Source organism: Eschrichtius robustus, chromosome 13 (assembly GCF_028021215.1).
Source record: "Eschrichtius robustus isolate mEscRob2 chromosome 13, mEscRob2.pri, whole genome shotgun sequence".
Classification (NCBI taxonomy): Eukaryota; Metazoa; Chordata; class Mammalia; order Artiodactyla; family Eschrichtiidae; genus Eschrichtius; species Eschrichtius robustus.
Genome location: NC_090836.1, coordinates 90,878,790 through 90,903,329, shown reverse-complemented (window position 1 = coordinate 90,903,329; position 24,540 = coordinate 90,878,790). Strand labels below are relative to the sequence as shown.

General features: G+C 39.7%; 1 protein-coding gene across 9 annotated transcripts in view; it reads right to left on the bottom strand.

Annotated features, from left to right (window-relative positions):
- Positions 1 to 23,551, bottom strand: part of RIC8B (RIC8 guanine nucleotide exchange factor B) — a 115,691-nt gene extending 92,140 nt beyond the window's left edge. For 8 of the 9 annotated variants that reach the window (XR_011076017.1, XR_011076015.1, XR_011076016.1 and 5 more), the window contains exons 1-2: positions 23,078 to 23,273; positions 15,723 to 15,770 (exon numbers count right to left, since the gene is read on the bottom strand). Coding sequence is in view for 4 of the 9 variants with exons in the window: in XM_068561244.1 (XP_068417345.1) it covers positions 15,723 to 15,770; positions 23,078 to 23,161 (132 nt within the window). In the remaining 5 variants the exon portion in view is untranslated. Of the gene's footprint in view, positions 1 to 15,722; positions 15,771 to 23,077; positions 23,274 to 23,518 lie in introns of those variants that run through there. The other variant, XM_068561248.1, reaches the window with a different exon arrangement.
- Between the last annotated feature and the right edge of the window lie 989 nt (positions 23,552 to 24,540).

Here is a 24,540-nt window from a genome sequence, read left to right as displayed (position 1 = left end):
ATGGAATGTCCTATAAATATCAACTAAGTCCATTTTGTTTAATGTATCATTTTAAGCTTGTGTTTCCTTATTTATTTTCATTTTGGATGATCTGTCCATTGGTGAAAGTGGGGTGTTAAAAGTCCCCTACTATTATTGAGTTACTGTTGATTTCCCTTTTATGGCTGTTAGCATTTGCCTTATGTATTGAGGTGCTCCTATGTTGGGTGCATAAATATTTACAATTGTTATATCTTCTTCTTGGATTGATCCCTTGATCATTATGTGGTGTCCTTCTTTGTCTCTTGTAAAGGTCTTTATTTTAAAGTCTATTTTGTCTGATATGAGAATTGCTCCTCCAGCTTTCTTTTGATTTCCATTTGCATGGAATATCTTTTTCCATCCCCTCACTTTCAGTCTGTATGTGTCCCTAGGTCTGAAGTGGGTCTCCTGTAGACAGCATATAGATGGGTCTTGCTTTTGTATCCATTCCGCCAGTCTATGTCTTTTGGTTGGAACATTTAATCCATTTACATTTAAGGTACTTATCGATATGTATGTTCCTATTACCATTTTCTTAATTGTTTTGGGTTTGTTATTGTAGGTCTTTTCCTTCTCTTGTGTTTCCTGCCTAGATAAGTTCCTTTAGCATTTGTTGTAGAGCTGGTTTGGAGGTGCTGAATTCTCTTAGCTTTTGCTTGTCTGTAAAGGTTTTAATTTCTCTGTCGAATCTGAATAAGATCCTTGTTGGGTAGAGTCATCTTAGCTGTAGGTTTTCCCGTTTCATCACTTAAAATATGTCCTGCCATTCCCTTCTGGCTTGCAGAGTTTCTGCTGAAAGATCAGCTGTTAACGTTATGGGGATTCCCTGGTATGTTATTTGTTGCTTTTCCCTCACTGCTCTTAATATTTTTTCTTTGTATTTAATTTTTGATAGCTTGATTAACATGTGTCTTGGCATGTTTCTCCTTGGATTTATCCTGTATGGAACTCTCTGCGCTTCCTGGACTTGATTGACTATTTCCTTTCCCATATTAGAGAAGTTTTCAACTATAATCTCTTCAAATATTTTCTCAGACCCTTTCTTTTCTCTTCTTCTTCTGGGACCCCTATAATTTGAATGTTGGTGCGTTTAATGTTGTCCCAGAGGTCTCTGAGACTTTCCTCAATTCTTTTCATTCTTTTTTCTTTATTCTGCTCTGTGGTAGTTATTTCCACTATTTTATCTTCCAGGTCACTTATCCGTTCTGCTGCCTCAGTTATTCTGCTATTGATTCCTTCTAGAGAATTTTTAATTTTATTTATATGCTGTTCATCATTGTTTGCTCTTTAGTTCTTCTAGGTCCTTGTTAAGCATTCCTTGTATTTTCTCCATTCTATTTCCAAGATTTTGGATCATCTTACTATCATTACTCTGAATTCTTTTTCAGGTAGACTGCCTCTTTCCTCTTCATTTGTTTGGTCTGGTGGGTTTTTACCTTGCTTCTTCATCTGCTGTGTGTTTCTCTGTCTTCTCATTTTGCTTAACTTACTGTGTTTGGGGTCTCCTTTTTGTAGGCTGCAGGTTCATAGTTCCTGTTGTTTTTGGTGTCTGCCCCCAGTGGGTAAGGTTGGTTCAGTGGGTTGTGCAGGCTTCCTGGTGGAGGGGACTGGTGCCTGTGTTCTCGTGGATGAGGCTGGGTCTTGTCTTTCTGGTGGGTAGGACCGCATCCAGTGGTGTGTTTTCAGGTGTCTGTGATCTTATTATGATTTTAGGCAGCCTCTCTGCTAATGGGTGGGGTTGTGTTCCTGTCTTGCTAGTTGTTTGGCATAGGGTATCCAGCACTGTATCTTGCTGTTCATTGAGTGGAGCTGGGTCTTAGTGTTGAGATGGAGACCTCTGGTAGAGCTTTTGCAGTTTGATATTATGTGGGACCCGGAGGTCTCTGGTGGACCAATGTCCTGAACTCGGCTCTCCCACCTCAGAGGCTCAGGCCTAACACCCGGCCAGAGCACGAAGACTCAGTCAGCCACACTGCTCTAGCTTCTTCCTAAAGCGGACACAGTCTTGTAAATAATTCAAGCTATCCAGAAGAAAGTGCTAGTCTTGTCCTGATTAAGCCCTTTTTTTATTTCTTGATTGAGTCCAGAACTTTCACCTTTTCACTCAAAGGAAGCACTTTACGTCCTCTCTCTGGTGTGTCCGAATTGCCAGCTTCACTCCTCTTGCTTTGGGGTATGTATTAAGTAAAATAAGGGTCATTTGAGCTCAAGCCCTGCGACACCCCAGTCAGTCTGATAACCCAGACAGCCACCAGGTGATTCACGAGTGGGCAGGATGCACTGGACCAAGTGTGATTCACGTTCTTCTGGGCGGGATGACATGCCAAGTTATAGTTTGACTACACAGTACACTAACAAGGCTGGATGATGTATATTCTGTCACAACATATATGCCATATTTTGGTGGTTGATACAGATCCTGGTCCCATGGATTTCTACAGCTTTTTGCCTTTTTCAGTGTATCAAAGTCTTTCCGATATACAGTCTCTTTGGAATTTCCTTACTTTGTCTCCAGTGCCATCTACTCCACAACACTCAACTCTTCACTCTGAACTAGTTACTCTATCTCTAAATCCCTAGTTCTCAGCTCTAGTAGCCCAGGCATGTATAGCAGATAGTCAAGGGCTCTGATGGTAAGCTGAAGTTATGACTAACTGTTTGTATCCCCATTAAATTCATGTGCTGAAGCTCTAAGCCCAATGTGATGGTATTTGGAGATGGGGCCCTGGTCCTATGGGATTAGTACCCTTTTAACAAGAGACACCAGAGAGCTAGCTCACTCATTCTCCACCCCCTTCCCTTCTCTGCACAAAGAGGTCAAATGAGTACACAGTGAGATGGCAGTTGACAACAGGCCAAGAGAAGAGGTCTCAGAAGTAAATCTACCTTGCCAATACCTTGATTTTGGACTTCCCAGCCTCCAAAACTGTCAGACATAAGTTTCTTTTGTTTATGCAACCTAGTTTTTGGTATTTTGTCACGGTAGCATGAGCAGACTAAGACAGCCAAGAATATGGACAAGAGTGAAGTTGTCTCAACGAGACAGTTGTGATGTTAGAGGTCTTCAAAGGCACAAGAACACACTAGTGGTGTAGCCGAAAAAAAAAAAAGCACAGAAACAGTTTGGGTTCTTTCTAATTCCCAGTTCTATTATTTTCTGAACTTGGATCTGGAGTAATTTACTTATTCTATCTGAAGCTAAATTTCCTCATGTGTAAGATAGAAAAATATCTATTTCACATGGTTATTGTGAAAGATCTATTTATATTATTAATATTATTATATTATTTAATATGGATAGCATCTGAGACAACATACTGTAAGGTGTAAGGCAACTACAAGTTATTTATTGGGAAACAGTACAGTTGAAGTAAAGAAAGCACTTGGATTCAAACACTAGCTTGTAGCTATGTGATCCTGGCAAATTTTTGGAAATCACTGTCCCTCATTTCCTCACCTCTAAAAATAGGGATAACATCTAGGGCTTATAAATATTAAATGAGATGATATAGTTAAAAATCTCTAGCATAGTGCTTGGGGTAGAATGGAGGCCCATGCACATTACATCATAAAGATGGCCAGGTGGACAAACAGATCAAGTAACATTAACAGGCACACTCTGCACAAGCACAATAGGGCTAGGAAATTTTTATCTATATTTTCCATTTAATGACAAAGCCCCTTGAAAAGGAAAGTGCTGATGTTATAACATTGCAATTTTGTATTAATTTTATAGATTCTACAGTGTTCATTTAGAATCTATAGAGTTCATTACTGAGCACTTATGTGCATAGCCCTGTTACAGGCACATAACTTAAAATGCTCCCAATTTAAAATTCAAGTACATGCAAACTATTCAAGAGAAATAAATTCTAACCAAGTGACAAAAAGTTTATTTTGGGTTGGGGAGCTATAAAAACATGACTCAAGTTATTTGTAATATTAGAGAGATTAAACATATGTAAAATGAGTGAATAAGGAATGTAAATGTATTTCAATGCACAGCAGTTTAAGCTGTATATTCAAAGATTAAAGGAATAAACTACATATAGAGAATTTAGCCAGAGAAAGCTTCTTGATAAATGTGAGTGCTGGGCAATAAGTAGGGGGGAGAAAATGAAAGAAATGGAGCAGGAAAAAGAAGATAGAAGACAAGCTAAATGGTGGACAAAGGCAGAGGCAGAGAGGGATAAAGTAGGAGGATCAACTAAAGCAGATTTAGAGTTCATACAAGTAAAAGCTTTCTAACAAGTAAAGTTATCTAACAGCAGAGTGGCTGCTGTGCGGTTCCCATTATTGAAAGTATTCAGTCAGAGTGTGATTACCCTCAGTGCAAGATACCTTAGAAGGAATCACTGCACTGGAAGATATTCTGGGTCCCTTAGTATATTATACTGTAAGTTCCCTGAGGAGCCGCCCTGCAACAATGATCACTGAAGGTAGAAAAGGAGGCAGAGGACCTAGTTTGAGTCCCAGATTTTCCACTCATTAACTGTAACCTTAGGTAAGTCAACCTCTCAATTTTTCATTTATAAATGGGGAAGTTAGGAACACTGGAAATGTCTGTTCAGCCAAGAACTCTTTCAGGTCCTAAGAGTTTTTAATCAGCCAAAGATGTACACATTCTCCACTTTCCTTAGTACATGGTCAAACTTTGTAAGGAAGAGCTAATTGCTGAGGAAAAGAACCCTACATTTTAGGCAGGAAAAATAATAATAATAGTAAAAAAAAAAAAAAAATCTGCAGCATGCCTAACTCCTATAGGTCAATTTCTGTACTGCTAATGGGGAGGGCTGACACTAGATATCCTTACTAGTTATCCTATCCAGTCATACTGCAAATCATGTGCTTCTGTTTCCTGTCAATGGTCTTAATTAGTTCAATGTCAAAGCTTTGTTTACGCTCTGCATCAAGTCTCAAATTTTGGATGCCTACGATCATAAAATAGAATCAATTCATAAACTATAGAACAGGTCAATTCAATTATTAATGAGTGGCAGTATGGCGCAGCACAAGGGCTGTGGAGCCAAACTGCATAGGCTTAAATCATGTCCTCTTACTTCACTAGTTTAGGCATGTAATTTACTTCACTAGATAGGCAAGTAATTTCTTTGTGTGCCTTAGTTTCCTCATCTGTAAAACAAGTAAGATAACAGTACCTACTTTATAGCTTTGTTGTTAAGTATTAAATGTGTTAATATTCATACAGTGCTTGGAATAATGATGGGCATGTAGTATTTAATAACAGCTTTATCGATATATAATTTACATATCATAAAGTTTACCCTGTTAAAGTACATAGTTCATTGGTTTTCAGTATATTCACACTTGTGCAACCATCATCACTGTTTAATTTTAGAACATTTTCATTACCCTAAAAGGAAACCCAATACCCATTAGCAGTAAATCCCCATTCCCCTGTCCCTAGATCCTGGGAAACCAATGATCTACTTTCTGTCACTACAGATCTGCCTATTATAGACATTTCATATGAATGGAATCATACATTATGTGGCCTTTTGTGTCTTGCTTCTTTCACTTAGCATAATGTGTTCAAGGTTCATCCATGTTGTAAGCACTTATCAGTTACTTTGTTCTTTTTTATGGTTAAATAATATTCCATTGTATAGATATAACACATTTTATTTATCTATTCACAACTGATGGACATTTGGGCTATTTCCGTCTTTTGGCTGTTACGAATAATACTGCTATGAACATTCAAGTACATGGTTTTGTGTGGACATATATCTTCATTTCTTTTGGGTAGATACCTAGGAGTACAATTGTTGAGTCAAATAGTAACTCTGTTTAATCCTTTGAGGAACTCCCAGACTGTTTTCCAAAGTGGCTGCACCACTGTACATGCAGTAACCTATCAGTAATGTATGAGGGTTCTATTTTCTCCACATCCCTGTCAACACTTGTTATTACCTGACTTTTTGATTTTAGCCATACCAGTGAGTGTAAACTGGTATCTCATTGTGGTTTTGATTTGTATTTCCCTGATGATTAATGATGTTATCATCTGTTTATTGGCTATTTGTATATCTTCTTTGGAAAAATGTCTATTCAGATCCTTTGCCCATTTTTAAATTCGGTTATCTTTTTATTATTGAGTTCTTTATATATTCTAGATACAAGTCTCTTATCAGATATATGATTTGCAAATACTCTCTTCCATTCTGTGGGCTGTCTTTTCACTTTCTTGATAGTGTCCTTTGAAACACAAAAGTTAACTTTGATGAAGTCCAATTTATTTATTTTCCTTTGGTTGCTTGTGCTTTTGGTGTCTTATCTAAGAATCCACTGCCAAATCCAGGTCATGAAGACTTACCCTATGCTCCTGGTCAGAGTTTTATGGTTTTAGATCTTACATTTGGGTCTGATCCATTTTGAGTTAATTTTTGCATACAGTGTGAGATAAAGGTTCAATACATTCTGTTATACGTGGCTAAGTGTCTCAGTGCCATTTTTTAAAAGACTATTCTTTCCCCACTGAATGGTCTTGGCACCCCTGTCAAAAATTAGTTGACCACAGACACGTTGGTTTATTTCTGGACTCTCAGTACTATTCCACTGATCTACATCTATATCTATATGCAGGTTTTTTCCAGTAAATACGTATTACAAGATCCACAGTTAGTTGAGTCTGCGGATGCAGAACCATGGATATGGAGGGCCAACTATAAAGTTATACCTGGGTTTTTGACTACTCAGGGAATCAGCGCCCCTAACTCCTGAGTTGCTCAAGGAGCAGCCGTATTTATGTTTACCTATCCTCGTGTCAACACCACACTGTCTTGATTATTGTTGCTTTGTAATAAGTTTTGATGTTGGGAATTATGAGTCCTCCAAGTTTGTTCTTTTCAAGATTGTTTTGGCTCTTCTGCATCCCTTGCAATTCCATATGAATCTTAGAACTGGCTTGTCAATTTCTACAAAGAAGCTACCCAGGATTCTAAAAGGTATCTCATTAAATCTGTAGATCAAGTGGGAAGTGGTGCCATCTGACCAATAATGTCTTCGAATCTATGAACGTGGGATGTTTTCCCATTTCTTTAGATCTTTAATTTCTTTCAACAATATTTCGTAGTTTTCCACAAAACAGAGTTACTTTCTGAGTTATTTCCTTAGTTGTTGCTCTAGGGCTTAATTAGTGTATGTATGTGTGTATATACACACACACACACACACACACACACACACATATATCTTAACTTACCAGAATTAGCTCCAGATTTAGATTAATTTAATTCCAGTGAGATACAGAAACATTACTTCTATATGATGCTATTTCTTTCCCCTCTTTTTGTGGCATTATTGTTATCCATAGCATAACAACAATTATTACTTGATATATAATTTTGTCTTTTGAAGACACTGAGAAGGAAGGACAGCAAGTATATACGTACAGCTTTTGTTATATTAGCCTTCTTATTTATAATTTCTGGTTCTCTTGATTTGTTCTTGAGGATTACTATCTAGAGTCACATCCTTAGTCCAGTACAGCTTTGCTTTTATCAACCTTTGTGCTATTTTTGGCAAATATATCACATTTCTATATGTTATTGGCTGAACAATATATCATACAAATGTTGTTTTATACAAATGCTTTTAAAATCAATTAAGAGAATAAAGGAGAAGAAACATGCATTTACATTATGCTTTATAATTACATAATTACCGTTACTAGTTCTCTTTTGGTTTTTTGTGTGCATTCAAATTGTTGTCTGGGGTGATGTGCTTTCTGTCTGAAGAACTTTTAGTATATCTTGTAAGGTGGATCTAGAACAAATTCATTTTTTCATTTATCTAAAAATGTCTTTATCTCCCCTGCAATGTTGAAAGATAGCTCTGCTGGATATAAGATTCTTGGCTGAATTTTTTCTCTGAGCTCTTTGAATATATTATTCCACTGCCTCTGGCCTACATTTCTGATGAGAAGTAAGCTGTGTATATCACTGAGGTTCCCTTGTAAGAGGTGAGTCATTTTTCTTTCCCTGCTTTTAAGATTTTCTCATTGTCTTCGAGTTTCAGCATTTTTACTCTAGTGTGGCTGTGGATCTCTTTGAGGTTATTCTACTCAGACATTATTGAGTTCTCTGGATATGTAGGTGTTTTCCAATAAATTTGGAAAGACTTTAGACTTTTTTTTTTTTTTGAAAGAATGGATGCACTTATAAATTTATTTATTTTATTTATTTATTTTTGGCTGTGTTGGGTCTTTGTTGCTACACATGGGCTTTCTCTAGTTGCGGCGAGCAGGGGCTACTCTTCATTGTGGTGCACAGGCTTCTTATTGCAGTGGCTTCTTTTGTTGCAGAGCATGGGCTCTAGGCTTGCAGGCTTTAGTAGTTGCAGCACGCGTGCTCAGTAGTTGTGGCTCACGGGCTCTAGAGCACAGGCTCAGTAGTTGTGGTGCACGGACTTAAGTTGCTCCACAGCATGTGGGATCTTCCCGGACCAGGGCTCGAACCTGTGTCCCCTGTACTGGCAGGCAGATTCTTAACCACTGCACCACCAGGGAAGTCCCTAGACATCATTTCGTCAAATATTTTTTCTTCTCTTTTCTCTCTCCTCTCCTTCTGGTACTCCAGTTATGTGTATGTTGGTATATTAATGTTGTCTCATATTTCTCTGAGGCGTTCATTTTCTTTTTCCTCGGTTCTTTACCTTGTTTACACTATTGATTTATCTTCAAGTTTGCTTATTCTTTCTTCTGCCAGTGTGAACCCAGTGTTGGGCCTCTTTAGTGATTTTTTTTTTCAGTTACTGTACTTTTCACTTCCAAAATTTCCATTTGGTTCTTTTTCTTTTTAATAATTTCTATCTTTGTATTGATATTCTTCATTTGATGTGACATTGTCATCAAACCTTGCATTACTTCTTTAAATATGGTTTCCTTCAGTTTTCTGAATATATTTATAATGACTACTTTGAAGTCTGTCTGTTAAATCCAACATCTAGTCATTCTCACAGGCAGTTTCCATTGCCTGCTTTTCCCCCAGTGCACAGCTCATTCTTTCCTGTTTCTCTGCATGGCTTTTGTTTTTCTTTTTGAAACTGGACATTTTAGATAATATATTATATCAACATTGGGTAATGCTTATACCCTCCAAGATTTGCTATTGTTATTTTATTTGCTCAGTGACTGGCTGAATTATTTTAGTTAAGTATATTTTCCTCCTCCTCCCTGCAGATGTAGCTCCTCATAAGGCTCACCCTTTTGTATGCCACAGTCATCCTGGGATAACAGTGGCTTTGGCAGGCCTCTCTTTGACTTTCTCTTTCCCTGACCACACCCAGCTGTTAAGCTCCACTAACTGCAGGCTGATTGATCTATTGTCTTCAACAATGTCCTGAGGCATAAACTGCTCTACAAACTGAGCCAATTTATTAGGGCTCCTTTGAAGAGATAGTTCCTGAGGTAAGTATGTAAGATTTGTTCTAACTACAGGAGGGTTCCTCCCAGCTGTCTTTCCTAGTTTCTTTCTAGCAAACTACCTAGCCTTCTGGTTAGCCTTATATCTCCAATGAATCTGTCAATCTCCTCCCAATTGCCTTTCACCACAACCTGTACTTTCAGGCAGGAACTTCACACTGTTGCAAATTAAGTTGGTTCCTTTGGGGAGAGATTCAGAGCTCACTGTTATAAGCTCTGCTTGTTCCTCTGGGCAAAGTTCCTGAGCCTGGTTCTGATGCTGAGGGCAGAGACAACAGCATGCTTCTTTCTGGGTGACACCTCCTTGAGAGATCAACTGGAGAGGACAGGGGAGCAGCAGGCCCAGAACTCCTCAGCTGGCCTCTCCCAGGGTGGAACCTGTGTCCCACCAGCCAGGGCGAGTGCAACTGGGGCCCTAATATTCTCAATGGTGCCCTACCCAAGGTAGAGCCTCTGTCCCATGAGTGGGGATTGGGTGAAAGGAGGGAGACCCCACCTCTCAGCTACATTCACCCAGGATTTTGTCCCAGCGACATGTAGCTCAGGCAGGATGAGAAATGCTGACCTTACCCCTGTCTCTACTGTGTAGGTGCCTTCCAACTGAGAGCTGAGGGAAGTGGGAGCTCCGTGTTCTTGGCTGCATCAGTTTGGAGGAGAGTTTCCATCTCACTCCACTGAGAGTGGGAAGACAGGGAGCAGGTCTCAGTTCAAATCCCACAGACTTTCACTCTTCTGACTGAGTTTTAGTAGATTGTCCTGAATAAGTGTTCCTTTATTGACTGCATGCTCTTAGGACTATTTCCAGAGACTTTAAATGGTTGTTTTTTTTAAAATAACCAGTTTCATTGGGGAGCAGGTCCATAAAGCTCTCACACTGTCATGGCTGGAAGCAGAACTTCTTGATCAGTTTTTTATATGAGAAAAAGGATCTGAAACTCTAAAGTGTAAATCAGAGTTACTACTCTTAACATTCCCAGGCAGAAATCCTAAAAAGTGATCCATACAGAGATCATGTATGGACTGCCACATCTATGGCTTACTAAATCAGAAGGGCTGTTCTGTTCTTTCTTCCCACATTTAGTCCTTCAATACCTTGGCAAAACATCTAAAATAAAAAATGGAGTCTGAAATGAAGTTTAAATTGTTTCATTTTTGAACTACTGTGAGGCATTCATCCTGGCCTATGATATAATTCAGCCCTTCTAGTTAAGTTTTATGCCAGATCCAGCTGGACAGAAACTTTAAAAAGTAAAAGTTTTAGAACGCTTTTGGTAGTATGTGTGTTTGTGTGTTTTAAGGAAATCAAGATGTTAAAAAGGATTATCTTTAAAGCTATTGGTTTCTAAATGAGAATTGTACTTGCATCATATATCAGAGTATTCCCTAAGGTGAAGACATCAAATAAAATTTGAGTCAAATTTGCAAGACACACAAAGCTCATTTTGTTCTAGTGAAAACTGGGGTTTAACAATTTCAAATGACTAAACTAAGTGTAAAAGGCTTTCAGAACAAGCATCCATGCCTCAAGCTATTCCTAAGCATGGATTCACAGTATAGGATTGATGGTTCTATCTTGGCACATTTTCCTTGGGGGACTCTAATATGGAAAATTACCCGTTCATTTTCTATAGTCCACAATGGAAACCCTCAGTATGCATCCGTAGCTGAGAAAGCACCAAACCAAACACCATAGGAAAATAGCCAACTTAGGAACTAAGGCCTAACGCAGGACCTGGCACACAGGAATTACTGAAAAAATATTTGTGGACTACAGAGATCTCTACTAATATGCCAAGTACATCCAACTTTGGGGAAAAAAAGTAAAATGAAGAAATATTTCAAATGGTAGAATGGACTTTTGTGTACAAATAAATTTATTTCAGTCCATAAACTGGCTCCACAAGTGATACTATCTCCAAACCTAGTAACATTTTTATGTTCCCCCAGAAGGAATATGTAAGATAATCACAAAGGCCCAATTTTAAAGAAAATAAATGATTAAAAAGTATATTGGGGCTTCCTTGGTGGCCCAGTGGTTGAGAATCTGCCTGCCGATGCAGGGGACACGGGTTCGAGCCCTGGTCTGGGAAGATCCCACATGCTGCGGAGCAACTAGGCCCGTGAGCCACAACTACTGAGCCTGCGCGTCTGGAGCCTGTGCTCCGCAACAAGAGAGGCTGCGACAGTGAGAGGCCCGCGCACCGCGATGAAGAGTGGCCCCCACTTGCCGCAACTAGAGAAAGCCCTCGCACAGCAACGAAGACCCAACACAGCCAAAAATAAATAAATAAATAAATAAAAATTAAAAAAAAAAAAAGTATATTGGTCTTTGCTTATGCCCCCAATCACACTACTATAAGAGAATATATTATCACATATAATATGTAATTATCATATTCTTATATCATTATCATTGACTATAACAGAAAAATTCAAAATACAGAAAAGATAAGTTAAAATATCATCTACAGTAATAATACTAAGCCACTGTTTTAGTGAATTTCCTTGTAGACATTCTTCTTTGCATAGTTTTTATTAGTTTTACATGGTTGTGATCATTCTGTATGAATACTTTTGTATTCTGCTTTTTCAGTAAACAACATTATGAAATGTGCTTGAGATTCTGCTCTCTAGTTATCAAACTCAAAACCAAACCGTATGTACAAGTTATAGGAATTCTGGCCTCCACTCAAGCTCCAAGTCCCCTTTATTCATTTAACAGGTGTTTATCGTAGGTGCCTATTTTGTGCCACATGCAGTGCTGGGGACTGAAAATACAAAGAAAAGTAAGCCAGAATTTTTGTCCTCAAAGAGTTCTCAACTCAGTAATTACTCTCTGCCTTCACAGAAGTATGAGCTTACCTATGTGAGTTTGAAGTTAATGAAATAAACGCTTGAAATTTATTTTTAACTTCACTCTTTTGAGGAAAATTACTAAATACATAAAGGTTTATCTCAGACAACAACTGAAGTTTTCTGCATTTAATATGGTTGTATTCTTATCTTACAGGTGAAAGAGCTGCAATTCTTTTAATCATTTTATGACAGGTATTTTTCAACATTTATTGCAATTAGTTCTCTTTATTGGCCTTGAGATCAGTTGTATTTTAGAAACCAATATAAGAGCTTTCATTTCCTCAAGCTGTAAATTTTAAGATTATTCATCATACCTCCCTCCATCCTACATATTTGCATGGTATATGTGTTTATGTGCTGGTAGATAATCATAGCCACCAACTGAGGTAGAGAAGATGTAAAGCAAACGCTTCAATAAGCACAGGTGCTTATACCCAAATATATCATGAGCCACATGCACCTGGAACTATTTGCATTCTATGCACAAACATTAGCAATTGTATCTGACTTTACTTCTCTGGAAAAATTTAAGCATTCCTAGTTGGTAATTTCCTTTGATATTTTCCAGTTTAAGTCTAGTTGCCTAAATGGTGTCTCAAGGTATGAAATAAGAGATAAAACAAGGTACTGAGTCATAATTTCAAACCTTCTGAGATATACCTCAAGTGGTAATGAGTGGGAGCCGTGGAGCACTGAGCAGTGAAGGAGCTGCACATAATAGCCAGAAAACCTGTTCTCTAATCGAGGCTCCACCACTTACGAGTGATATGAGTGTCAACAAGTTGTCATTAACATGAGCCTCGGTTTTCTTATCCATAAAACTGGGATGGTGATATTCTCATCATACTTACAACATCACTGTATTACTAATAAAAAGCAAATCTTTCTAAAAATGCAAAATGCTACGTGTTAGGACTTAGGTCTAAGGATCATTACTTTATAACCAATTCCTAAAAAGTTCGTATAATCAGGTTTTATTTTTTGAAAGGCTCTATTTCCTTACATTTACTTATAGGTTGCCACAAGGTTTTACATAAGAGAGGTGTGTTTTTCAGAGCGACAGCACCTGTAGTTTATTGAAAGGGGCGCTGCTGTTACCAAGGAGCTGCTGGTAGAAGGCTCCAGAGACATGTTTAGGAAAGAGAAAAAGAGAACTAGGGCAGCAAAACAAACTGGATGGTAATTTGAGTTCCTCTTATTTTAAGATTGGGTTTAATGTTGGAGACATGCCTACTATTCCATGCCTCTCTAACACTGAGAACTTAAAAGGCTGTTAGGATGTAGAGCCTTTAGAGAAGTCCAATAATTTTGATTTCAAAGTCTTTTTAGAGCTTTAGGCATGAAGAGTCCCTAATGGTTTTAACCCCTGGAGACTGAAATAGTTTTGTTTGCCAATGTTTTTTCATTAATGAAGATTACCTAGCTAGGTCCCTAATGACATTTGTTTGTATCAGACCTCCCAGGAAGCAGCAATCTACACGTAATACTGAAAGTAACACTAGTACAGTAGTTACTGTCACCAAAGATTTAAAAGGCAGTAAAAGAAAATACTTGGAAAATGTTAGGTTTTGCTACTATCCTACAGGAAACAAACATGCTTTATTAATAACTGTGTGGGAATTTTTTTTCCCTTAACTGAAAGTCATATGGCATGGGGGGGATCTCTGTCTTCATGCACTTATTTTGACCAGTAAAAGCACTACCAAAGATTCTAGTGTCAGATTCACAAGGCACCATGGAATCTATATAGTATGGATCCTCCCAACTAAACCAAATAGCAGCTGCCTTCCTAGCCTGAATACCTATCATGAGTATATTAAAAACATGTTCTTTTTAACACCTTGTTTCTTTTTTCTTTTCATGTAAACTATCTCTCCCATTAGCACATAACAGTCTTTCTCCTTCTCCCTCTTCCTCCCTCTTTACCACAGCAAAATATTCCATTCTGCAAATATACACAAGTTTCTACAAATATTCCCTAATTGCTGGAGGCGTTATTGTTTCCAATCGTCTGCTACTATGTACAATGCTTCAGTGAATAACTTTGTTTACGTTATTTCAATCTGTCCACAGAATAGATCTAAAAGTGACATTGCTTGGTCAAAGGGCAAAATACATCTGTAATTTTGGTACATACCGCCAGTATATGCAAAGGTAGGAAGTAGGAAACAGAAGGGATGTGTATGTGTATGTAACTGGAAACATTTCATATTGCTAGAGCATAAATTACAAGGGAGAGAAGCAAGCAATAGGCTGCAAAAAGTAGGCAAACTTCAGATCACTGAGCATCTAGGTCATGTTAAGAAGCTTGAACTTTATTCTATAGACAAAGAAAGTTACTCAAGGGTTTTAAGGCTGGGCGTGACACAGTCAGATTATTGTTACAGAATTATGGACAATGGACTGGAAGGGCATATAACTTGAAAAAGAAGGAACAGTTAGGAAACTGGTACAGTAATCCAGATGAAGGACTGAACTAGGGCCGGGGTTAAGGAGAGAATGTACTGAGAAATCTTAAGAGGCAAAGTGAGCAGGATGTAGACAGTAAATATGGGGGTGGAGGTGAATAGAGGGATGATTTCAAGGTATGCTCAAACCATTACCAGCAAAGCACCGGATTCAAGTTATTTCTCCAGCAGCAATAATACGTTTACACAGATTCAGTCATGCTCTCTTACCTGGTCTTAGCATTTGTGAGGCCAGGGATAGTGGTATAGGGCCCAGCAAACACACAGGCAGAACTGGTGAGCTTCTCCTTGAGCATCGTGCTCTAATAAACTAAGTAAAGCAACCACGGGTGACCCCAACAGGCCAAAATGACACTTCATAGCTCTATCTCTGATGCACCCTCTCATAATAACTCCTCTATTCGTAAGCCTCTTGACCCCATTTTCCTCTTTGCCCATGAAGTCAGTGACCAAGACAATTGCTGACAACATAAATAACTGCCAGCACAGGGAACAATATGTGGTTGAGGGGCAGCTGCATGAATAGCTGTTTTTCCAAAACTTAACCCAAAGCCAAGCTTTACTGTAAACCCAATATTACAATATTAGCAATGCATTTTTGGCAGCCTGCAGTCCTGCCACCAAACAAAGTTAATCTCTGGAGATGAGAAGATATGGAGGAGAGTCCCCTCTGAACCCTTCCCATTCCCCTGATTTATGCAAGTGTAATGGTCCTATGGGGATGGAGCAGGAGGGTGTTATGTGTAATCCATACTAAACCTGGCACTTGTCTTTATTCTCAGAGCTTCTAAAAACCAAACTGAAGGGAAACTGAGAAGTAAACTATCAGATGAAATCAAGTCCACTGTTTATCAAGTCCATGAAAGAAATACATACACACACACACACACACACACACACACACACACACACAGAGTAACACCAAGGCTTACCTTTCTTTTATCTTCATCTGTTGATTCAAATTTGAAAGTAGCCCTATGCTGAAGAGGGAAAAAAGGGAAACAATGTCATTTTAAATACACAGATTTTTGATTTTGGCTGTTTAAAAATACCTAATGTCTTTAAAACGTTGTCTTCCCATATCATGTCTCAAAGTTCTTATTAAAGTAAGAGAGGCATGTAAGCAAATAATTGTAAAACAGTACAAAAGACTAAAGCAAAAATATATACAGAAGAGACAGAGTACTGAGCCACTAACTACCCAGGGAAATCAGGAATTCTTCGCATATAGTACAGAGCATTTGAGCTGGACCTTGAGGGATGAATAGGAGTTTGCCAGGTAAATGGAAAGCATTCTAGGGATGGAAACAAAGGCTCATGTGTGAAGTGGTATGATATATTTATAAAATAAGCAGCTCTGTCAGAGTGAAACACAGGACACATGTTAGGGGATGAGAGGAGTGGAGAAAGATGAGAATGGGAAAGTAGACTGGACAGAGATTTGGAAGGATCTTCCAATGTTGCCGAGGAGTTTGTACTTTCTTTATCATATGCAATAAGAAATCACCAGAGAATTGTAGATAGGGAAGAAATTGATAGACTGGCATTTCAGAAAAGTAATTCTGTAAGAATGAGGGTTTAAATCATGGCTCCACCACTTAATAGTTAAGCAAGTAACAAATTATAACTGTATTTCCCATGTGAAAAGAGGGGGTACCTAGTTCACAAAGCTGCCATGAGGGTTAAAACAGCTATGACATATAATGTACCATCTCAGTGCCTGGCACATAGTAAACACTCAGTAACTAGTAGGATGATAATAATGATGATGCCAATGACATTGAGGAAAAATAACTGAAAGAAAAGAATGTCATGACTCTCCTGAAATGACTGGCAACACTATATTTTCCACTCTGTGGCTGAAATAGAGAATGGAGTAAGTTGACTTGTCCACTTCCAGAGAGTGATGGTACCCAAAAAATAGAGCATAAAGTTCCTCAATCTCTTCTCAAGTTTTATTCAAGAGAACCAAGTGCTCTTATGGATCCTAAGTTTTCATTTAAAAAAATCTTTACTGAACATCTCTCTGCCTTTCCTTTGTATTTCTCATTGGCAACATGGCAACCCACCAGGAGTTTAACACAGTAAGTACTAAAGATATCATCATTACAGGTGGTTCTGCATTGACAGCTTCGCAGAAGAAGCAATTTTTGAAATTAAATGAGATGGAGAAATGTTGACAGAGAAGCAGTTCTGAAAGTAAGAAATGGTCAGAGGGAAGACTTACAGGTAATAGAGAAGGGCCATTTGAGGAAACCTAAGACAAGCTGCCTCACATACCGTTTGCAAAACAATTAAAATGGATGTCAGGTGGTAAGGCCTTGGATTTAAAAATGTATACCTGAATGGGCATATAGGTGACAGGCAACCAGGGGAAGACCCTGAAGGAGGTGTGAACTCATTCTGGAAGAATATTTTGGGTGGTAGTTTACAGGCCAGATCAAAGAAGAGCAAGACTGAGGACATAAAGCCCTCTGAGAAATGGGCATCAATAATCCAGGAGTGATATTGCTGGAGGCGGTATAAATTGACACCAACTTCACAAATGAAAGTGATTTGGCAACACATAATAGAAACCATAAAAATATTCACAGCCTTTGACCCAGAACTTTTACTGCTAGAAAGTTATCCTAATGAGATCATCCAGAGGAGAGAAAAATTATATATGTAATCATATTCACTGCAGTGTTATCGAGTATTATGGAAGAAAAAAGAGAGACAACCTGAATATCCAACAACAGGAGACTGATGAAATAAATCACTGTGTATTCATCTGATAGATTATTATACTGCCATTTTAAAAAAAATATGGCTAAAAAGTTCTGTAACAACATGAAAAATTATTTATGATGGCAGTAAGAGGAAAAACAGTAAAACATCAAACTGTATGTCTATGATGATAGTACCTACATAAATGTATGCATGATTTCAAACGAAGGCTTGAGTGTTAAAATGCAAAAATAAAAACAACTATATAGGGTTGGTGGAATTGCTGGTGATTCCTTTGACAAAACTCATTGTTGGTATATTATTTTTATAATTAAAAGAAAAATTTTATATAAAAGGTAAATAAATTAATGAATGAGCAAGGAAAGAAAGAAAAGAAGAAAAGGAAGGAAGAAACAACAAAGACTATAACTTAGGAATTTACAGACCCAAGGTTTAGTAAAAACTAACAGTGAATAAAAGATCAAGAATTAGCAGATTGTATGGTTATAAACTGAAGCTTAGTAAAGGTTCACTACAAATGAAAACTCATAATTGCACTTAGAAACAAGAAGCTTAATTTCTGCCATTATATGTGAAATATTAATTCCACACATTATCTGGAATAAATGTACCTAGTTGCCAATGTAATAGTTCTCCTAAACTTTTTTTTTTTTTTTTTTTTTGCATTTATGGTAAGGGAACAGAAAAAGAAATCATCTTTTGGAAAGCCCCACGTTAAGTTATAAAAATATCTTTTAAAAGGTTTCTACATAGAATTAAATCTCTCAAGGTGATAATTTAGAATAGTATCAAGGACTAATTTTTATTTTTCTTTTTAAATGCAAGGCTGATCCTGTCACAAAACTGCAACATTTAAAAAAAAAAAAAAAAAGAAATAAAGGAAAGAAGAAAAGCAAGCTTTCAAAAGCCCTAACTAACATGAGGGCTTAATTTAATTAGCAAATATACTGGTATTGTGAGGCAATACAAATTGAATTTAGAATATGCCAATCCATTCAAAGCAACCTCAAAGTGTAAAACAAAAAGTCCTCTTACATAGTCCAGGATATTTATATATCCTATTCAAATGTGGAGGCTGTACTTCTAGAACTGTCCCAATATTAGGTCCCTATCAATCAGGTTCTTCTAGCACATAAATGAAGACCTCACTGCTATCAGTGTTGTTTTCCTCTCTTATGAGGACTACTCTCAGAGACCTACATACCTGTCCGTATCTTAAATAACTTTTACCTTTCATTTGGCCATAAACTTGCCACACTTCCATAATGGAATCCTACTGGAGCCTGCTAAGGGGTAATCGTATGTCTAGGTGGCCTCTATGGCCACCAAGCCACCTCTCTGGTTATCAACATAGTTGATGATGATGCTAGGCCTCAGTTTCTTCTCCTATTAATTGAGAGTGTTGGACCCGATTGTCTTTGAGGTTCCTTCTTGTCTAAATACCCTGGATTCAAGGAACTAAGATACTACTATGCACCTCAAGGCTCTTGATCACTGTTTGTTGCTGATAATCATAATGATGCCAACCAATCTCTCTACTAAATCTGTTAGCAGAACAAGCCCTAGGGGAGGAGAAGAAGCTTGGACAGCCTAGACTAGAGCAATATATACTTCCCACATTAATAGCTCATTCTATAACTGGAGTGGGGTGACTGGGACCCAACAGTAGCCAAAGGAAATAGTCCTGAAAACCCTTTCTCTTCTGTGCTCAATAACACAGAATAGACAGGGGAAAGCCAACAGGGCCTTGCAAAAAGAGCCCTGGATATTGAATCTGAAGACTAGGTCTGCCACTTCTAGCTATGTGCCTTTAGGCCTGTAGACAGTTACTTTGTCTTTCTGAACCTCAATTTCCTAGTCCCGAAAAAAAGGGAGAATACTTCAGTCACCCTCGTAAGTTTTAATACGTGATGACATGTGAAAGCACGTAGGATAATACACAGTACATAGCAGGCACTCAATAAATGCTATTAGATGAATTGAAAGTGAAAAAGAACAACCACTCTTCCTATTTTTAAAAAATACTTTCCTATGCTGAGTCAACTTGCATTATGCCCTTGAGAAACAGACAAGTTTCATTTTTTTCTAGGATAGATAGCTCTTCCTTCTCCCCAAGACAAGAAGGGTCAGTGAATGAAGGAAGAAATCTTGAAAATTAGAATCTCCTTAACACAGTAGAAATTAGATGTTACCTGGAGCCAGACGGGTAAATGTTAAACATGGTACAAGGTATTTTGCTAACCATTAAAAAGTGCACAGGTCAAGGAAAAAGAGAAAGAATGGAGTATATTCTCTAATTTTTTTTTTATCAGGCTACGTCAACTCCATGCCACGTGCTTAATTCCTGACTTTGTTGTTCAAAACTAGCAGTTATGGGTTTTTCTTCAGTGCCAGGCACTGTTCTAAATGATTTACACATATAAGTCATTTAATCCTGACAACAAACCTATGATGTGGGTACTATTATTATCCCTGTTTGGCAGATGAGGAAACTGAGGCACAGCAAAGTTAAGTACCTCGCTCTATGCCACGCGGATGGTAAGCCGGGGACCAGAGTTCAGGCAATCTGGCTCCAGAACCCGTGCTCTTGCCGCAGGACCTCTTGAGCACCTTGACCATTAGTGAACGCCTCCTACATGCATTATGCACAGCGTTCGGCATTATACTTCACTTAATTCAGGTCTCATAATAACTTAGATGATAGAACCCTATGTTACAGATAAGGAAACTGGGACTCAGGCTTAAAATAACTTGTCCATAGTCATGACACTAATAAATGGCAGATGTGAACCAAGATTTATCTGACTCCAAATTCCACCTTCTTTCCACTATACTTGCTGCCTTCTTTTGAGAACGACTAACCAATCATTCTCTCTCTACATCATTCATTTCCCTTCTTGGTTGGACTCCTCAATGCCCCATAATCACTTCACTCTAAACATTTCCCAAATCCATGTTTCCAGATAAGGAATATGAGGCACATGGTAATACCCAGGTACTTTTTCAGGGTTTCAGACTCCATTTCCCATAGAACAGGGCAATTTAATTCCCCCTCCCCATTCTTACTGCCAGACCACTGCAATCGTGCTTCCCCTTCTTCTTCATCTGCCTCTAGTGTCTCCTGCCTTGAGGGGCAAAGCCCCACCGCCAACATAAAACTCAGCTATTTTCTTTGTACTCTGGACCTACTATAATCAGCATTAAACATGAGAACTCTTTTCTGAAGGAGCTGGCCGAGCCGGTTCACATCAAGACACAGCTTTCTCAAGCCTGGCCCCCAAAATACCACCCCAAACAATACACATTGGACATTACAACTTTAAAACCATTCCCAATGTGAAAGGAGAGCTGGGGATGTCCAGAACTTAAGCTCTGACAGCACTGGGCCAGGAGTGGTAAGTGGAAACCAACCTGGAGGGAGATCAAGGAGAGGAAGAGATAAACTGGAGGAAACAAATCTGGAGTTCTAATTAGTTTAGCCATGAAGGGAAGGAGAAAATATTGAAGGAGGAGATAAGATCCAGTTCGAGGTTTTTTCCTCCTCCCTTCTGTATAGAAGAAAGTTCCTATTTATTGCTGGATACCTGGGATATAATAAGTGCTAAATAAACACTAGTTGATTCAATACAATGGCCAAGTTTTCTGTTGTATTTCTTTCTTTTGAAAATCAGTTTGTTGCTGCCTCAAATCTTTTTTGGAAAGCAATTATAAATCCAGTTGAATGAATACACAGTCGGGCCTCCATATCTGCAGGTTCCACATCCGTGCATTCAACCAACCATGGATCAAAAATATTTGGAAAAAAAATTGGAGAAAGTTCCAAAAAGCAAAACTTGAATTAACTGGCAACTAGCTACAAAGTATTTGCATTGTATTTACAACTATTTACATAGCATTTACATTGTATCATTAATAATCTAGAGATGATTTCAACTATAAGGGAGGATGTGTGTAGGTTATATGCAAATACTATGCCATTTTATATAAGGGACTTGAGCATCCATGGATTTTGGTATCCATGGGGGAGGTATAGGGTCCTGGAACCAATCCCCTGCAGATACCAAGGGATGACTGTAATCTCCACAATATGTACATCTGTGCATTAAATGAATTTCTCCTAAATTACGCAGATATGCAACAGTAAAGCATATCAGAAAGCGAGGAAGCTAAGATATGAATAGAACTGAATCCATGCATCCTCCCAAAGAAAGCAGCATAGTACTGTAAAAGAGCAGTCAGAAAACCTAGATTCAAATCTCAGCCCCATCTCTCAATGACTGTGTGGACTTGAGGTAACATCACCCTAAATTTTATCGTTTGTGAAATGGGAATACCACCACTTTCCTCACAGGATTGTTGGGAAGATTAAAGGGGAGTGAAGGTGCCTTATTTTTGGATCTTCTCCACATAGAGCAGAAATGGCATACTGGCAGCTCAACAATACAAAGTGTATGGAAGTGCAGTGGTGGGCACACAGCAAACACAGAAAGGGAAATTATGAATGGAGGCAAATGAAAGGAAGAAAGATGTTATATCTAGGGTGTGACATGGTATTGGGTGTGTTTTCACAGAAGTCAGTTATTTCTATAAAGTGGTCTTCTAAATGGAAGAATAAAGGTGTGGTATGTTACCTTCAAGAGTGAGCATATAAAACTCCTGGAAGGTAAAGTAATGGAGAGCTAACGGGTCTTGAAGAGACATTCAGAGAAGTGACTGGGATATATAAGATACCTTTTTACTGCAGAGTTGTAAAGTGGAAAGAATAATACCTAGGTTGGAATCCCAGCTCAGAAGCATGACCTTGGGCAAGTTACTTAACCCATCTAGAATCTCAATTGCAAAATGCAGATAAAACCTCACAGGATTGCTGTCAAGATTGAAGGAGATAATGGATGGGAAAGCTGTTAATGTGATACAAACAACAGGTATTATTAGGAGTTAGTCTGCCCCCAGTTACAACATAGTGTGTCCATGACCTTGGCGTGATTTCAGTTCCTAGTGCCTCGGTTTTCTCATCTATAAAATGGGGAGGATGATGCTATCTACCCTATAAACTCTCTGAGAATCAAGTTGGACCATATATATGAGACATCACGCCTTGAAAACTGTACAGTCCTGTACGTATACAAGGAACTGCCATAGTGGCCGACACGTCTTATGCATGTCAAGGCCCGTGTTTATACACAGAAACACGTTATTTTTAAGCTATGCAGGTGAGGAAGACTCGCGTGCATTTATGCATCCATGAGAGGGGCACAGACGCACGCTCACGGATTCCGGGGGTGTGACTTGCACGCTTGGGAAGAGGACCATGGGACAAACTGCTGGGCCGGAATCAGAGGGGTGGGCGCCAGGGTGGGGGCGGGGGGGGGGGGGGATACAGGATGCACGGATGGAAAAGGCTGGGGGCACAAACACGCATGCCCAAGCCGGAAACGTTTTCAGGGGAGAGCAATGCGCATCCCCGGAATGAGGGGGGTTGGGAGGGATGTGATGTGCAAGCCCGGGGGGCGGCCCGAGGGTGCTATACCGCACGCCCGGGGCCAGGGCTCTTTACCTTATCGCTGTAATCCCTCAGGACCCGCTCGATAGCCCCCGCCTCGCCGGCCCGGACGATGTAGAGGGCGCGCTCCTCATCCATGGCCGCAGGTGCGGGGCAGCCGCGGCCGCTCTGCGCGCCCAAGCCGCTGCCTCCAGGTAAACGCCTCGCGCCCCCGCTCGCTCGCTCGCTCGCTCGCTTCTTCCCAGCTTCCTTCCTTCCCTCCTTCCCTCCCTCCCTCTGCCTCCAACCCGCCAGCCTCCGCCCGGGCAGGCCCGACGTCACCGCCCCTCAACTTTCACCCCGCGACGTCACCGGTCCCCCAGCAACCGGCGCCTCGCGGCCACCCCCGACAAGGCCCAGGACTCGGTAGAGGCCTGGCGAACGGCCTGAGGGGGGAGTCAAGCCCGAGGCCCTGCTAGCTCTCCCGCCTCTCCCTCCCTCAGAGAAGAGTCCAACCTTTTAAGTGTGCTTTCACAGACAGAACTGTTCTCTCCTGACCCTCCTCTATGAATCATTCTCCTCAGCTGACGAGAGCGACCCGGCTCTTCCCCGCCCCTCTAAGAGCCAGCAGCTAAATGGACTACAATTCCCTGCGTGCAATGGGGCCATTCCACTCTTCCATCTAACTTACCGGAGTGCCGAATGGCATGTCGGGATTAGTAGTCATCCAGCGGGAAAGACTTCCCTCCAAAGGCATGCTGGGAACTGTGGTCCTGCGAAGGCCGGAAACCGGAGTCCGGCGGCCGCCTGAGGCCAGCGGCCCAGAGACCGTTAGGGGGAGGGCCTAAGCGTCGGCTCTGCCTCCTTTTTGTTCCTTACGGAGCTGACCGTCCTGCTCGAGCCTTTGCTGGTTGGACTGGTTGACAGCCGCGGAGACTGGCACCCGTTGGTGGGAACTGTCATGCACCGGTTTAATTCCCTCTTTTCTCGTTTAGCGGTTTCGGTCTCTTTGAAATTCTTTCCTTCCTTCCTTGTTTGCGGTCATGCTATGTATTCAGCTACAATAATGTGGGAAATTGCAGGCAGTTCTCGGATAAAAAGGGGACTCGGCGGGTTTTTGCCTTAATAATAATAGCCGGCTTGTATCGCGTGTCGCCGGGTCTGCAGACTCAGAGTTAGGTGATTTCTCACTACACTTGAGATTTTTGTGGAACCGTAGGAACCCGAATAGGTTAAGTAATTTGTCCTAAGTCACATAGCCAGTAAATGGGGAATTCGAGATTTGTATCAGCGTCTTTCCCCAAAGGCAGCTGCTCTACAACCGCCGGTAAATGTGATAATACGGATATACTAGTAATGGTAGTAGTGATGGTGATGATGATGGAGGCTCACATTTGCTCAGTGTTCGCTACATGCATTCTGTTATATACTTTACTTGTGTTATCTCAGTCAATTTCTCACAAATTAAGTCAACAAATATTTGAGCATCTATGCTGTGCCAGGCACTGTTCAATACCGTTCAATACTGTTCGGTATGT